The sequence below is a fragment of the Bubalus bubalis genome, chromosome 17, assembly GCF_019923935.1.
Source record: "Bubalus bubalis isolate 160015118507 breed Murrah chromosome 17, NDDB_SH_1, whole genome shotgun sequence".
NCBI classification, from domain to species: domain Eukaryota; kingdom Metazoa; phylum Chordata; class Mammalia; order Artiodactyla; family Bovidae; genus Bubalus; species Bubalus bubalis.
The window spans coordinates 65,119,017-65,135,973 of record NC_059173.1 but is presented as its reverse complement, the minus strand read 5'-3'; the positions used below and the strand labels follow the sequence as shown (position 1 = coordinate 65,135,973).

General features: G+C 36.0%; 1 protein-coding gene across 8 annotated transcripts in view; it reads left to right on the top strand.

Annotated features, from left to right (window-relative positions):
• Positions 1 to 16,957, top strand: part of LRBA (LPS responsive beige-like anchor protein) — a 747,585-nt gene that overhangs the window by 401,358 nt on the left and 329,270 nt on the right. Inside the window, exon 1 of one of the 8 annotated variants that reach the window (XM_025267099.3) lies at positions 12,142 to 12,173. The exons of the other annotated variants lie outside the window; for them this stretch is intronic. Within the exon in view, the coding sequence (XP_025122884.1) occupies positions 12,157 to 12,173 (17 nt within the window). The 5' untranslated portion in view covers positions 12,142 to 12,156. Of the gene's footprint in view, positions 1 to 12,141; positions 12,174 to 16,957 lie in introns of those variants that run through there. 8 annotated transcript variants of the gene reach the window in all.

Below are 16,957 nucleotides of genomic sequence, written 5' to 3'. Positions count from 1 at the left end.
TTCTCCAGGCAAGAATACTGGAGTGGGTAGCCATTTCCTTCTCCAGGGGATCTTCCCGACCCAGGGATTGAACCCCGGTCTCCTGCATTGCAGGCAGACGCTTTACCCTCTGAGCCACCAGGGAAGCCCTTTTATTAGATAGTATTTTTCCACAAAGTAGGGGAGAAAGTTGGAGGAGAAGGGAGAAATAGATAACAGGTTGCTTTGGGGTACCTTTAATAAACAACAGAATAAAATTAAATTCCTTTAGAGAAAAAGCAAAACAAATTAGTGTTGTGTTTTTAAAAACAAAAACCAAAACACTGTCTCAGTTACTTTCTTTAAGTCCCATGTAATTTTTTTACATTAATGAAAACCTGACTGTTTTTAATGTAGACAATTCAAACATATGTGAGTATGTCTTAGCAAACTGCCTTTCACATAATGGATATACAGTAAGATTTTTTACAGTTAACTTAGGAGTTGTATGTGTTTGTAGTGGAGCACACGTTATCCAGTGTGTACTATATTGTATAAAATTGAGCTTCCCTTAAAACTTGTATACTTAATTTTGAGAGGAAATGATTTAACTTTGAATATATGAAATTTATTTTAGGTTTAGGAAAGAATGAATAGGATAAAGAAATTACATATTTATCTTCTTGGTGGACTTTTTAAAGTGTGTACTAGAAGCATTGTGGTAGAATCTGAGTATTCATAGGTAATGAGAAAAAAAGACAGACTCTGTCCTCTTAGAGCCTGAAGATATTGCAGGTAGGTGTACATGTAATTGATTACAAATTACTGTTACAATTCTAAAACAAAGAACACGGTTACATTTGAATATGTATATCAATAAGAAATAGACTCATTGAAAGTGTTAAAAAATATAGAATTTGCAATATGAACACACTCAAATATATACATGTGAATTCTTGTGTTAAGCTTATTAAAATATCTTACACTTAGGAATAAGTGTTGATCATATGCCTTCATTGTGAGATTCTGAAGATTCAGCAACTTTTTTCTAAGTAATTTGGAGTTAAACAGGTGTTAAGCTTTTCTATACTTGATAAAGATCTATTTCATTCCCCTTGAGAATGATTCAAATCTTCCTGGAGAGAGAAAAAAGTCACATCAGCTTCCAATTGTCAAAATTCAGTTTTAAAAAGCTCAAGTGTTTTTCCCAGTGGGTTTCCAGATTGAAAAACATATGGACTCTATCTTCTGAGTAAAAAACTTTCATTTTCCTTTTGAATTACCTTTAAGACTTCACCCTGATATGAGAAGTATAAAATGAAACCATAAGGTATTTAAACAAAATCTACCTTTCTGTGATTTTTTTTTTTTTTGTCAACTTGGATTGATAATTTTGTTAAGTTTAGAAATAAAGCTTTCTCTTTTAAAATGAGATGTATTTTGTTACAGGTACCATTGCATTTATTTTTACAGGAGATGAAAACATAGGTTATTCTTGGTGTTAGTTTCTAATATGGTTATTTCATTGATTTTAGTGGATTTTAAGTAGATACTTGTCTTTTCATTCAAACTCCTAGCTTAGTCCTGTTTGCTGTGAATTTACTACCTGATTGAAATAGATACTTTTTAACAGTTCTGTGACTGAAGGAAATGCTATAGCAGACTAGGCGGCTTTGCTCCATATTTGCAGTAAAACAATAAGCATAGGTGATAAAAGAAGTTTGATCAGCATACTCTGCTATTTGAGGAGAGTTGGACTGAAAAAATCAGTCTGTTGTTGAGAAGATGCAACTTCTATATTTTATAGAAATTTATTTTAAACTTAAGTTTATAGCTTTTATGTTTTATCTTTTTTTAATTAGTCACTTTCCCAAATATTGGGAGTTGAAAGGGAAGAGCTGGAACTTGAATAACTTAATTTTCCGATTTCCTAGTGAAAATAAGATTATTGGACTCTTTTCAACCATTTGGAACATTTCTACTTTTCATTTATTTTTGTTAGCATGCATCCTTCTTTACTGAAAAATGTGGCGAGATGTTTTTTAGGATAGTCATTCAGATTGACACGTATAAAAATGATAAGGGAATAGAGTCTTTGCTTCTTTTTTTTCCATGCTATATCTGTAGTCCAGCATGAATAACCAAATGAATGAAGTAGTATAATGAAAAATAAAGTTTTAACTACAATAAGTTGCCATTATATGGGCATAAAGGCAAGAATATAAACTCTCAGTGCAGAATCTTCTAATCTATTACATTCTATTTTATATTTTTTTGTTATATATTTATTTATTTTTAATGTCCCAGTGTTTATTCTAGAATTGTAAGGATAGTGAAATATTACAAAATGTGTTAATGTGATAACTCATAACATTTCTAGTCAAACATTCATTTAATAATCCTTTTCTCATGGGTCTGAAATATTTTATTGTAGTGATATGCTGTACTAAATTATTTTATATCCTGAGTTTCAGAAACTTCTGTTGTTTCATTGTTTTGTCTGTTACTGTGTCAGTGCATTTGTTCTAATATTAAAAGATGAGTTTAGTTGCTATAGTAAAGAACTTTTAGAACAAAATGTGTATGTAACATATATATATGTGAACTGATTATATATATATATATATATAATCAGTTCAGTTCAGTTGCTCAGTCGTGTCTGACTCTTTGTGACCCCATGGACTGCAGCACGCCAACCTTCCCTGTCCATCACCAACTCCCAGAGCTTACTCAGACTCATGTCCATTGAGTCAGTGATGTCATCCAACCATCTCATCTCTGTTTTCCCCTTCTCCTCCTGACTTCAATCTTTCCCAGCATCAGGGTCTTTTCCAATGAGTCAGGTGTATTGGAGTTTCAGCTTCAGCATCAGTCCTTCCAATGAATATTCAGGACTGATTTCCTTTAGAATGGACTGGTTGGATCTCCTTGCAGTCCAAGGACTCTCAAGAGTCTTCTCCAGCATCACAGTTGAAAAGCATCAATTCTTCGGCACTCAGCTTTCTTTATAGTCCAACTCTCACATACATACGTGACTACTGGAAAAACCATAGCTTTGACTAGACGGACCTTGTTGGCAAAGTAATGTCTCTCTAGGTACAATGGATAAAAGCTCTGACACAAGCATTAAGTTGTCCAGTTTGGTAGTGCTGTTAGTCAGAATTAACTTTTTTTCAATTTGTAGCCTGTCTTCCCAGTTTCCATTAATAACACAATTACATAGGATTCAGTGTTTTATTATTAAAGCTTGTTTAATTCTTTGTGAGTTTTTTTTGGAGACAGACCATCTTTTAGGATGAGATGGTTAGATGGCATCGCTGACACGATGGACATGAGTTTGAGTCGAGTCTGGGAGTTGGTGATGAACGGGGAAGCCTGGTGTGCTGCAGTCCATGGGGTTGCAAAGAGTCGTACACGACTGAGCGACAGAACTGATCTTTTAGTTATTGAAATTAATATAAAGAGTAATGTCATTTATTGGAGCCATTTCAGCTCCTATTAATGAATTTTTAAGTACCATTTTCTCTTTATCTTTCTTTTCCTATTCAAAGTTGAATATTGTTACTTTCATATCAATATTTGAAATATAATCCCTAGTTAACAAACTTGCAGAGCAGTCACTAAAATTCGTGCTTATGAAGATTAATGGATTGGGTCATGAATGAACTCTTAGATGTCTAGTCAACTTTTGTGATTTTGACCTTTTGTCTTTACACAGTGTATTTATCCATGCCTAGAGTGTTCTACTCATATGTCCAGGTCTAGTAGAATCTCCTTAATATTGCAAAATCCTATGACATTTAGATAGTAATTATCTGGTGGGACTACTTGTATTCATGGCATAGCTTTTTTCCCACAAATGTCTATAATGTACAGTGTACAGTATAGAATATAAATGGCTCCTTTACTACACTTAAAGAAACTTTGAAAGATTAGTTTCCACTTGCTGATTTTCTCTGCTCTCATTTCTCTCTCGAACTCACTTCACTCAGGCTTTTGCTTCCTCATTCTGTGGAAGCTGTACTTTTCCGGGTCACCAGTGATATCCATGTTGCTGAATCACAGAGTTAATTTTTAACTGTCATCTTCCTTGACTTATGAATACTCCTTGATATGGCTGATAACTGCCTCCTTGAAGTACTTTTCTGTTTGGTGTCTGGAACACCATATTCTTCAGGTTTTCCTCCTACAAATAGCTGCTATGAAGATTCCTTGCATGTTTCTCATCTCTTCATCCTCTTTATTATTGGGATTACCCAGGCCTTAGTTGTTGGAGTACTGCTCTTTCTTTCTTTGGCTCTATGCACTTCAAGATTTCAGTCTATCCCCACCTGTATTATATAAACATGAAAAATCACTGACTCCCAAAATATATATCCTGACACCTCCTTTGAATTCCACACTCATATATTCAGTTGTCTACTCATCATCTCTGTTTGGATATCTGTACTGCTTGTGTGATACAAGCTGCTTTAAAAAAGAAATCCCAGAATCTCAATCAGTGGCTGACCATAATAGAACTTTATTTAGTTTCTTATATAAAGTACATACAAGTTAGATGTTTCTGGTGGGTGATTTATTTTGTCTTATAGCTGCATTATCTTTAGTTCTTGGTTTCGAAGATCTCCAAATCCATCTATTTCAAACCAGTAGAAGATGCATGAATGATTGTGTATAGAAACATTTCGTAGCCAAGTTTGGAAGTGACTCTTACCACTTCTGCTCACATTTCACTGGCTAGAGCTCAGTCATATGGTCATATGGCCATAATTAATTGCAAACAAGATTGGGGAAAGTGGTCTAGTTGTATGCCTAGACAGAAGAGAAAAATTTGTTTGGTGAAGTGTTAATCCTTTTCTAATAGGCGCATCACACATAACATGTTTAAATCCGAATTCTTGACCTTCTTTATCAAAACCTATCCTTGGAAATTCCCGTGGTTAGGACTCCTTGCGTCCACTGGAGGGAGCATGGATTTGATCCTGGTAAGACAACTAAGAGCTCACAAACCATGCAGCCAAAAAAAAAAAAAAAAGAATTGCCAAAATCTATTCTCACATTCTCTTCCATCTTTGTTAATGTCTATTCTTTTCCTCTAGTTTCTCAGATAAAAAGTTATGGCCTGCTCTCCTCTCATACCCCATATATGATTAGTCAGTGTTTCCTTTTGATGACTCAGCCTTCAAGATGTGTCCAGACTTCAATGACTATTTACCATTTCTACTGTTCCATATGTTCCCTGACACCCCCATCTTCTGGATTATTGCAGAGTCTACAAACAGGACTTCCTGCTTCTACCATCACCTTCCCACTCAATACTGATTGATGCTGTTTCTGCAGCCAGAGTGAAACTCTGCAAATCCTGTTACTTCCCTGCCCAAAGTATTCTAATGTGTTCCGCATCCTCTTGGTAACTGGTCTCTGCTTATACTGAGACTCTTCATCCATTCAAAATGGCCTCCTGCATTTCGTGGTTTCGGGTCACTTCAGGGCCCTTGAATGTACTGTTGTCTTTGCCTGAAATTTTCTTCCATGTGCATAACTGGTACTTTCACCTCCTTCAGGTAACTTAATCAAGTGTTACTTTCTCTTGGAATCCTTCCCGACACATCCTGTTTAAGGTATATACATGTCCCCTACCCTCTTCTTGGTATTTTCTATTCCTCTTCGTGTTTCATTTTTCTTATGGCACTTCTTATTCTCTGTGGGAGGTATGTCTAGCTGATAATCTTGATTTCATGCTGTTTCTCCATGTGTAGATTGTTACTGGGAAATGACTATCTAACAAGTGACCACATTGCTCCATGTAGCGTTATATGATTTGGTAAGATCCGTGGAAGGTGATAGAGGATGTGTATGTTGTTTCTGGGCTGGGTTGATGTAGCACCCAGTAGACCATCCCTATGCTGTTTTCCAATCTCATGTCTTAGCTTCAGGACTTGATATCTACTTTAGTTCTAGGCCTGTCACTCCATGTAACATTAATTAGCCTTGTACATCATATGCCTTGGAATCCACTTTATTTTGAACAGTCTTCCCTGTATGCTTGAACTTTCTTTCATGTGTTATTCATGTATTCACTACATTGTATCTCAGAGAATGTTAAACCAATTTCAATAATGCATTAATAAACTAAAATCAGAAAAATAGGAAATTTAAAATTACTGTTGAAGACTCTCATCTTGTTTAAATTATTTTCATAATATCTTTATATATCGCTGCTCCTGTTTGTGACACCAGTTGTCTTGCTGTTCACACTGTTTCCTGAACCCAGGGCAGGCAAGGCGCGAGCTGAGAGGCTGGAAGGAGACACGATGAGCCTTGGGAACTGCAGACACGTTTATTCTCTCCTGGCTGACAAAGCAGTCATAACATAACGTAGCACAACACATCCTCTCTCCTGGCTGGCCCAGCAGCTGTAACAGCAGACACACTGTATTCTCTCCTCTCGTGGCTGACCCAAGGAACACAGCCGTGGTGCAGCCATGAAATGCCACCGCTCTCTTAGGTGGAGCTTGTGCTTTGAGTTACAGCATGGAGTAGCTCCTGACCATGTGAGCACCTTGCGACGTGCATGCGCAGTGCTGCAAATGATGTCAGCTGTTACATAATCCCTATTTACAAAACGTGGGACCAGAGAGCCTGAACTCACCATCTTGGCCAATTTGCTCTCTCCCCACACCTTGTGTCCTGATTTTAGGTGATTCTTCCCTCTAACCTAATTTTTTATATATTTGTTCCTGCCGTCACAATGACTACTTAAAACTCTTTCAGTATTTCCCCATTGCTACAGGATAAAACCCAAACTCCTTAGCATGGCATGCCTGGTATCGGAGAGATTGTTGAGCTCAAAGGTGTTCGAGTAGTTGGTTAAAGAGACAAACCAATATGAAAGACTTAAGCCTTTAATCACTGCAGTAGTATAAGAGTTGAAAACCGTAGGACTGTATTCTCTTATACAGTCCTACATGTATTCTATTATATTTCTTCTCTGGAACTTTGACCCAGGGGACAGTCAGCAGATTCAGAATAGATCAGCATAGTTTAGTGTAGAAATTGGGGTGGTCTCTGGAGCCCTGAACAAGAGACTCCAGCAGTTTTGTGGACCCTGAGTTTGGAAGGAGGCAAAGGGGTATGGCTCCAGTTGGCTGAATGAAAGTGCAGGCAAGTGTCCTCAAGATTTCCCCTTTCTCCTCTTTTAAATGTGCATTCTCCTGCTGTGTCCAAATTTTGGTGACCCCATGGACCGTAGCCCACCAGGCTCCTCTGTCCATGGAATGTTCCAGGCAAGAATACTGGAGTGGCTAGCCATTTCTGTCTCCAGGGGATCTTCCCAGCCCAGGGATTGAACCTATGTGTCTTTCCTCTCCTGCATTGTCAGGCAAATTCTTTTTCACTGCACTATCTGGGAAGCCCCCTCTGGTAAAAAACCCTTTCCAAAGATACACGAAGAGGACCAACAGTCAAAGCTTCAGATAAAGAAACCTAGGGGTGAAGCTGCAGGGTCTAGGGTGCAAGCATGTCAAGGGCATGAGTGGCAGTGGAGTCTGAGTCCCTGGCCGCAGCTGTGTTCAGAGACTGCAGTGTACTGGCTATACACCAAGTCTGGTTTGAGTGGGGAGGGCAGCTTTCCCTGAAAGTGCCCCGAGGGTTAAAGCCTTTGTAATTGTTTATAGTTAATATGGAAAAAAAAAATTCACGAATATTCCAGGAGTCAGACTCCTCAGATCATTCTCTGTGATCTGACTTCTGCCTGTTTCTATAGTCTCTTCGTTGGCCACTTCTTGCCTTAGACTCTCCAAAGGTTCTGGAAACGCTTAACTTGGGCATATATCCAATTGTTTCTTACTTATTTGGCTTTGCTAGTGCCATTCCTTCAGAATGAATGCTTTTCCTTTTCTTCTTCTGGTTAGCATCTGTTAACTCTTAGTCCCAATTTACATGTTACGGCCTTCCAGGTTGCCTTCTATTACTTTGGAAAATGCCTCTCCATTGTGTTCTCAAAGGACTTTTTGTACATATTAAAATTGTCTCTTCATATGTCCGTTTCTTCCCTTGGACTGTGAGGTCCTTGAGGATAATGACTGTCAATAAATGACTCCTTAAGTCTCCAGTGCCTGCTGTAGATGCTTGAGCATCATTGGTGCTTAATAAGTGTTTGTTGATTAAATAGATGAATGAATGAGTGAAATACAAGCTGGTTAGTTTTTCATCTCTAGTCCTTTACAACCAGATGAGAACCTTTCTTTTTTACTTCATTTCCTACTGGCACCAACCAAATGAAATTACTTAATTTTTTGACCTCTATACTTTGCTTATGTTCTCTTAAAAGCCTACAGTGCCATCTTCTTCCTAGTATATCAACTGAAACTTGACCCCTTCTTAAAGGTCTGCCTCAAAAATCTCTTGCTTCTTCAAGTGTTTCCTGATCCCTTTAAAACATGTGTGATCACTTACTCCTTTTTCTGAATTTCCAAAGCTCTGGATTTTTACTTTCTTACTGCATGAATCTTATGCCATGTAATTCTTTGCGTCTTTTATCCCATTTATTAGATTGTAAAGGCCTTGAGATTAGAGATCCTGTGTTCCTCGTATGAGTGTCCCTTATAGCACCTCAATCAGTGGTTTCCAAATAGTAGTGGACACTCAGAAAAAAAATGTTTGTAAATGAATATAATTAAGCCAAAGCAGAACTGGTTATTGAGAGCCAGAAAAAAATATGAAATGCAGTAAAGAAAGGGAGGAAAATAAATCACTTCCGAATGTGAATAATTGCTTCAAAATTGAAAGTACTAGCAAGTTTCTAGGGGATGACAGCAACTATTGAAAGAACCGGCTTCCAACTGTCTTAAACACCTGGAGGTGTAACCTAGTAAGCCCGTTCTCCCCTGTGGATAAGGAGCATATACTTTTGCTAATTTATCTAGGTTGCAAAGAATGGTATATATATTTTCTATTTTATGCTAGGTAAAATCTGTTATTTGCTTTTGCCAGAATTTACAGCACATTACAGCACCCTGAGCATTTTGGATTAAAGGCAGCAAGTGTTGGATTATGCTGGCCTGCTGATACATTTCAGCCTTTAAATTATTTATTTAAAAATATGAATGTCATACACTGGAGGCTGATACTTCTTTGCCTTTTCTGTCTCTCCCTATAACTTATAAACTATCTTAAGAACAACAGCAACAAAAATGTGCTATAGGGCCCGAGTTTGAGAAAAAAGGATGTCCTAGATGCCAAAGTAGTGGTTCTTTGCCATGAGACTGGGTTCCTATGTATGCTTAAAAAACATGGAGTTTCTATACATTTGGGGCTGGTGATCTGAGCTACTAGAGACATTCAGTGAATATGAATAGATTCCAGACTTTTTAGTAACAAATGCTGACCTATACTACACAGTGCTTATAGTTTTACTTTAATTTTACTTACCTGATAAAGAGCAATGGAGCATTATAACCCCTTCCCCTATCCACCAAACTTATAGCCTTGCTATTTCAATTTTGGTGTGCTAGTGCTGGAAAAAGTAATATCTTGTAATTGTTCTTTGTTGGAATGTGTGCAAATAGGCATATAATTTATAAAAAATTTAGGTTCCATTCTAATCCATAATTTTATAAAAGAGATGTTAAAACATATAAATGAACTGTCATACTATATTTCTGACACTAGTATGAATATCTTGGTGTAGAAATAGTAGCATCACCAAAATCCTTTGGTAATGAAGAGTTCCAGATGGAAGGTCTAGCTTTGTTTCTTCGTGGCTAAATGGCTTGACTTCTGAGCCTTAATTCTTCACCTGTTAATTTGGTGGTATATTCCTAATATATAGGATTGTTTTAAGAATTAAATGAGATCATGTATAAAATACTTAGTGTAGAGTGCCTGATACATCATCAACAGTCAGTAAATTTTAGTTCCCATGCCCATTCCAGAAGCTCAGAGTGATTTATTTCTCAAGAGAGTGAAGTCCTGTCTTCCTAAGGCTTCAGATTATTCTTTGTGTGTACGTTGTCCAGCTCTGTGCCTATTTATTACTGATCATGCAGCTTAAATATTGAAGACAGTCTCCAAATATAGTACAGGCTCAATTCTTTTCTTCTAGGCATGGCTTAATACAAGTTGAAAATTCATAACAGTATCAGATAGAAGGACAGGATACACTGATTAAACATGTACTGATTAATTATTTGGGAAACCAAATTATCATCAATATCAGTGACTTGACAGCAGGGTAAATTTGGTTTCCCGATGAATCGGTGTGTAATAAGCTTCCATTTAAGTGTTTGTCTCATTGAGGTCCAGGAAGATCATGGGTTTATCGTGCTTACCCATCCCAGACGTTCTCATTGTTTTCCTACTCGTTTTCCTTTACCTTCCTTGAGTGAATTTAGCCAACTGCTCTTTTTACTGTTGCCTCTTAGGTTGCTGAATATGGCTGGGGATGGGGAGGAGCACAGTTGTACAGATTAGTGCCACTTCAGCCGAATGGTTTCCAATCTCTGCTAGGCCTTGAGAACTACTTAAGTCATTCTCAAACTTTGCTTTAGTTAGCTTTCTTTCACATTCCCCAAGGCAGCTCTCTAAAATTTTATCCTTTCATTCTGAACTTGACTCAAAACCCTCCTGTTTAATAGAGGAAATAGAAATAACCAGGCCGAAATTAGTCCTTCAGTTTTTCTTCTCTTTGAAGTTTGTCTTTTTCACTTGCACGCATACTTATCTGTTTTTCACCTTCTTTAATTACCTTATCTCCCTAGTTCCTTTCATTGACAAAAAATTTTAAAATAAAGTCAATAACTTTTGTATATTGATGCAATGGAATATTTTTCAGCAATAAAAAGAAATATAGTGCTGTTATAGCCATGACATAGTTGAATCTCAGAAACATTATTCTGGGCTTCCTTGGTGGTCCAGTGGTTGGGAATTTGCTTTGCGATACAAGGAACACCAGTTTGATCTCTGGTCAGGGAAGATTCCACATGCCACGGGACTGCAAAGTACATATACTACAGCTGCTGAGCCCATGCGTCACAAGTACTGAAGCCCAGGTGGCCTGGAGCCCTCGCTCCGCAACAAGACAAGCACCACAATGAGAAACCTGTGCACCACACCTGGAGAAAGCCTGTGAACAGCCAAGAAGAGCCAGTCACTTATCTAAATAAATATTTATTAAGTAAATAATATTTAATTTAAATAATTAAATATTTAGTAATTTAAAATAATTTTAAAATAAATATAATAATATAATAAATATTTACAAATATAATGAATAATTAAATTTATGTAACAAATATTAATAAATTTTTTTTTTGGTATCTCATTGGTATTTTATTTATTTATTTTTTTAATTTTATTTTATTTTTAGACTTTACATAACTGTATTAGTTTCCTGCTCATATAGTCAAATATATTAAGAAAACAAAACCATTATCCTAGTGAAAGTCAGTCAGAGAACTCTACCTACTGTATAATTCCATTTGTGTAAACTATGCAAGATAGGTAAATCTGTAGAGAAAGATAACTAAGCTAATCATTTCCAGGACTGATAAAGGACTTTTTAATGGTTTTTTTTTTTTTTTTCCTTAATCAGTTTTGAGGTCACTGGTGATACCACTTTAAGCACATTGTATTATTCAAGTAAATAAATGGCATCTAGAAGTATCTGAACACTTAAATTTATTATCGACTGAAAATAATACCATATATTTATTTGCATGGCATTTTACTTATGTTGAAGCAATTCCATATACTTGTTTTTTTGATTCCTCACAATAACACTTTTGTAAATGAATAAATTAGAATTATTTTATTCAAGCAATGGTGGCCCGAAAATGATAAATGACTTACATAGAAGTTGTAGATAAGCCTAATGACTTTTTTTTTCTTTTTTTTTCTAATGACTTTTTAATAAAAAATTTTCTAAAACTTTAGCTACCCTTTATGTTATAGTATGAATTAGTTAGAAATTTGATTTTAAAGAATTTTCCTTAAAAGATAAATTAGACTCAGTTTTTTGGTATCTTTTATATAGAACAGAAATGTTAAAGAAAAAAAATGCATTCTCATGGGCTCTCTGAAAAGTTCCAGTACTAACAATGATGCCTTTAACCAATTACTTATAATTTGACTTGTTTTAGATTGGCCCACGGAGAAGGCAATGGCACCCCACTCCAGTACTCTTGCCTGGAAAATCCCATGGACGGAGGAGCCTGGTAGGCTGCAGTCCATGGGGTCGCTAGAATTTGGACACGACTGAGCAACTTCACTTTCACTTTTCACTTTCATGCATTGGAGAAGGAAATGGCAACCCACTCCGGTGTTCTTGCCTGGAGAATCCCAGGGACGGGGGAGCCTGGTGGGCTGCCGTCTCTGGGGTCGCACAGAGTCGAACACGACCGAAGCAACTTAGCAGCAGATTGGCCCAAACTTAAGACACTGCAGTCCAGAGCAAACCCTATATTGTCTAACCTATATAATGTGAAATCCTGTACTTATCCATCCTCAAGGAAGGGAGAATAGTGAGTATGGGATTTCTTTGGAGGGAAATAAACATTTTAAAATTAGATTATTGAGATTGTTGCACAACTCTGTACACATGACAAAGCATTGAACTGTACACTGTAAACAAGTGAGCTTTATGGTATGTAAATTATATATTATAAAATTGTTTAAAACAATCAAAAGCTTCCCTCCATTCTTTGTCTTTCTGGACATTTTTATCAGAATTAAATATTGCTGGCCATTCAGTGCTCTGAAGAATCTTTGCTTGTTTGTCTTTTTTGGCACCATTCTATTTTGCTTCTTCTATTATCTTTTTGATTATGAAAATCAATTACTTCCTTTCCTGTTTCTTTCCTCTTTTATAATTTTTAAATATTAGAATTTCCTAGATTTCACTTTTTCCTGTCCTTTCAATATAGTTTTCACTGGATCTAGCACAATACCTAGCCAATAGTAAACACTCAATAAATTTTTGTTAGACAAATATCTAAACCCATTGACTTCCAAGGCTAATCAGTCTCCCAATTTTATATGTCTATATATGTCAGACTGCTTTTCCGAGTTCCCAAGTTATATTGCTTACTTATTAGACATGCCTACCTAGACTTCCCAGGTGGCGCTAGTGGTGAGGAATCTGTGTGCCAATGAAGGAGATGCAAGAGATGAGGCTTCAGTCTTTGCAGAAGATCTCCTGAAGTAGGGAATGACAACCCACTCCACTGTTCTTGCCTACAGAATTCCATGGACAAAGGAGACTGGCAGGCTACAGTCTCTGGGGCTGGAAAGAGTAGGATATGACTGAGTGGCTGTGCACACCTAGATATTATTAGGAATCTATGATATGGTTATTCCCACCAACCATGTCTACTTAAGCTGCTTCATTTCAGTTAAATAGCATCTTTATCCCCTCCTCACAAACCTCAATTTTATTCTCATTATCTCCTTTTTTCTCACCTCCCACATTGAATGTCTCATCAAATCTTATTCCATTTCAAATATGTCTCTGAAATCATAGCCTCTACACCCTATCCCCACTGTCTTATTTATTTTTCTGCCATATAACATACAAGGTTGATCATAAATAATCCTTTATTTAAAAAGTTTAGTTATGTCTCTGTTGACTATAAGATGTAAAAAGTAACTATTTTAGTTAATAGTTGACTACTATTAACAGTGACTTTTGATATCTTGATTCTAACCCTGTGTTTCCTGCCTTAGTTTTTGCCACTCTGAGGCTGCTTTGAAATGATCTTTCTTACCCAAACCCTCTTCGATAGAAATGCCTTTTATGTCAGCCTTTGTGCATGATGTTTCTTCTGTTTGTAATGCCTTTTCTGTTTTGCCAAGCAGACTCCTGTTTATCATTTAAATTATTTTTAGAAAATCATCTTGTTCATTCTTTAATTATTAAGTGCTGGTTTTGTTTCAGTTACTATGCTTGGTCAGTGAATTACATAGACACAAACCCTTGTCCTCATGGAACTTACAAAATAGATCCTCACTGAAAGCGTAATGAAATCTTCAGTCCTCCCAGGCAGGGTTAATTAGTACTTTGATTGTACCTATAATAGTATCCAAAAGAGTTTCTAGAGGAAATGTCTTGTGAAAAGCTCATTGGCTTTGAAATCCATAGAATCTTATGATTTACTACTGATGGGTAAGACTGAGCTTTTCATCTTAAAAATGAAAAGAGCAGTATTTAATCATGGAAGGCTTGTAGTGAGGCTTGTTGATAATGCATGTAAAAGAGTGTAATGTCTAGCATTCAGTTCAGTTCAGTCGCTCAGTCGTGTCCGACTCTTTGTGACCTGTCTAGCATACAGCAGCCTAGTGCAGTAATTGTTATCTAATTTAAAATTTATTTCTATATTCGATAATTTTCTTATTCTGATTCTAATGTAAAAAATTCTGTGCTGAACCCAGCGTAGTTTATTTGTAGGTACCAAGATTTGGTATATAGTTGGCACTCAACTGATTTTTGCTGAATTACTTTTTAAATAAGATTTTTGGGGAAAAGAGAACAGAGCTGTGCAATTGGTGTGGCTACTGAGGTGAATTTTAAAGTTTCTGGTATCCAATGATATCATGTATTTTAATTTGTTTTTCAGTTCTCTGTTGTTAGACTCTTAACTGGTAGTACAATTAACATTAGATTTTGATTTCTCATAACCTATTCAGTAAAAATACTGAGTGAATAAATGGTTAACAGGCTAACAACAGCTAGGAAAACTTTGGTATTATTTTTTGAATAATTGACTCCGTTGCAAGATTGTATTTCTTTTGAAATGTCCAAATTTAATGAAAATGGGTCTCTAGTTGTCTCTGAAAGCAAACAGAAATACACTGAATAGCACCATTGCTTAAGTTCATTACTACATAGAATGTAATTTTACCTAATTAACACATATGATACTCTAGTGGCTCAATGTAATAGAAATTCTCTGTGTAAGTCCTCGATAAAGAAAGGATTCCGCTTCAAAAGGTGTCTCTACTGAAACTGAAGGATTTTTTCCTTTTTTTTTTATTAAGATAGCATAGTGCATAGATCACTTGCGTTTGATTTATAGTTGGTATCTGGTAAACAGGTTTTAGTTAATATTCTGTCTATCTGCATGAAGGCACAGTAGATTTCAGCTTGTGAGATAAAGCATTCTTTTATATTGTACGATAACCTATATAGTACCTGCACATTATTTCAGCAAGATTTGTGCAGAAAGTGAAGCCCTTCTAGAACTTAAGCACTTTTATCTTCTAACCGACAGTGCACTGAAAATGTTTATGTGCCTCTTTTACAGAGGCTACCATTTAAGTCGTAGCTAATGTCTGCTGTTAATTTTAATCTAAAACTGTAGAGTTAGAAGCTAGCCAAATATAGGAAAATAGGTAATAAACAAATTTAAGAGCAAAATATGAATACCAAAATTTTCTAGGATTTAGAACTTTTTTTCTGGCCAGAATTTATTACTGACTTGTGGTAAGGTCGTCAAGATTTATCAGGCATTGTCACAAGGAAATAGGAAAGATGGAAAATTGAATATTTTTCTAGTATAATTGAATTTGACAGTTATTCTTTTTAAGACTAGAATTCACTTATTGGTATAGATTCAAGTTACATAAAAATAGCCCTACAACCAAAGGGATCACAAACATGCATATATTTGACTAATTTAAATAATGTGACAATGCATTTAGATTATATAATAACTAGAATAATTTTTATAAGAGCTACCCCTCATTTCAGTAATTAACATTGTTTTACTGTAATAGAATGATAGTAGAACATAATATACCTTAATAGAACAATATGAATTTAATGACTTCAGTGAAATAAATGTCAGTGTTTCTCTTTTGTTCTTGATTATTTTATTCTGAATATTGAATTTTGCCTGTTTCTTTGACAGTCATGCCTATTTGTGGTCCGAACACCTTTTCCTGCATCAGGGAAATGCTAAATGTGTGACTGCTACTGATAGCATCTGCAGGGCTTATTCTGTTCCCTATTCTGAAGATTAGATTTAACTTGGGCAGAGAAAAAAGGAGCCTGAGCAAAGAAAGAAGCGGGGAGAAGATAAGATGTCCTCAGAGTACCCTGTCATTTCTCATAGGGTGCTTGCACACAGCAGCACAAAATGAACGTTGCACGACTCCAGGAGTGCCACTTGCACAAATTTGGTGAGAATAGTGCTCCTTCGCGCTGTGCCATTTAGTAGAGCTCTGCTCTATCACACATAATTTTTAAATTCTTACTGTTTTCTCATCTGTCTTTTCTCAAGGTCAGAGACAAAAATATCATAATAATCTTTGTATCCCTAGCTCCTGGCTCAAGGTTGAGTTAGTCATTATTAGGCAGTGCTTTAGGAGTCTACTTCAGTATCCATCCATTCAGCACTGTTAATTGGCTGATTGGATTGCCATACTTTCTCTGAGGAAAGCTAAAGTTTAGAGAGTCTTATAATTTACTTGTGGAAAACAATACATTTTTTATAGGTAAACCATTCAACTGTTAGAGGAAGATTATGGATTATCCCTTAGTTACTGATTCTCTGTTTTAATATTTCTTCCTTTTCAAAGTGATTCTCTTTTGGCTCATCCTTATTCATTTTCTTTAGTAGATCAAATCACTGTCCACAGTGGGCCTGGGAGGGGAACAAATAGCCTATCTATTGCTGCTTGAGTTGTATTTCCTTCTAAGATTTATTTCATCAGTCTATCTGATTTTGTTCTTGTAGAATAGAAAGTACATATTCTGTATATAAAAATGGCATTGTGTTACATTATGTAGCTCATAGCAATATGTTAAAGTTCTATTTGTACAAATACATATATGTGGTTTTTAAAAGAGTAGAAAGGTAATTAGATGACTTTTGCAGAGTCAGACATGACTGATGCAACTGAGCATGCACGCATGCTTATACTTTGAAAAAGACAGGCCTATGTTATCATTTTAATCTTAGACTTTGAGATTAGGCCAAAGAAAGGGGGAGAAATAATTAGA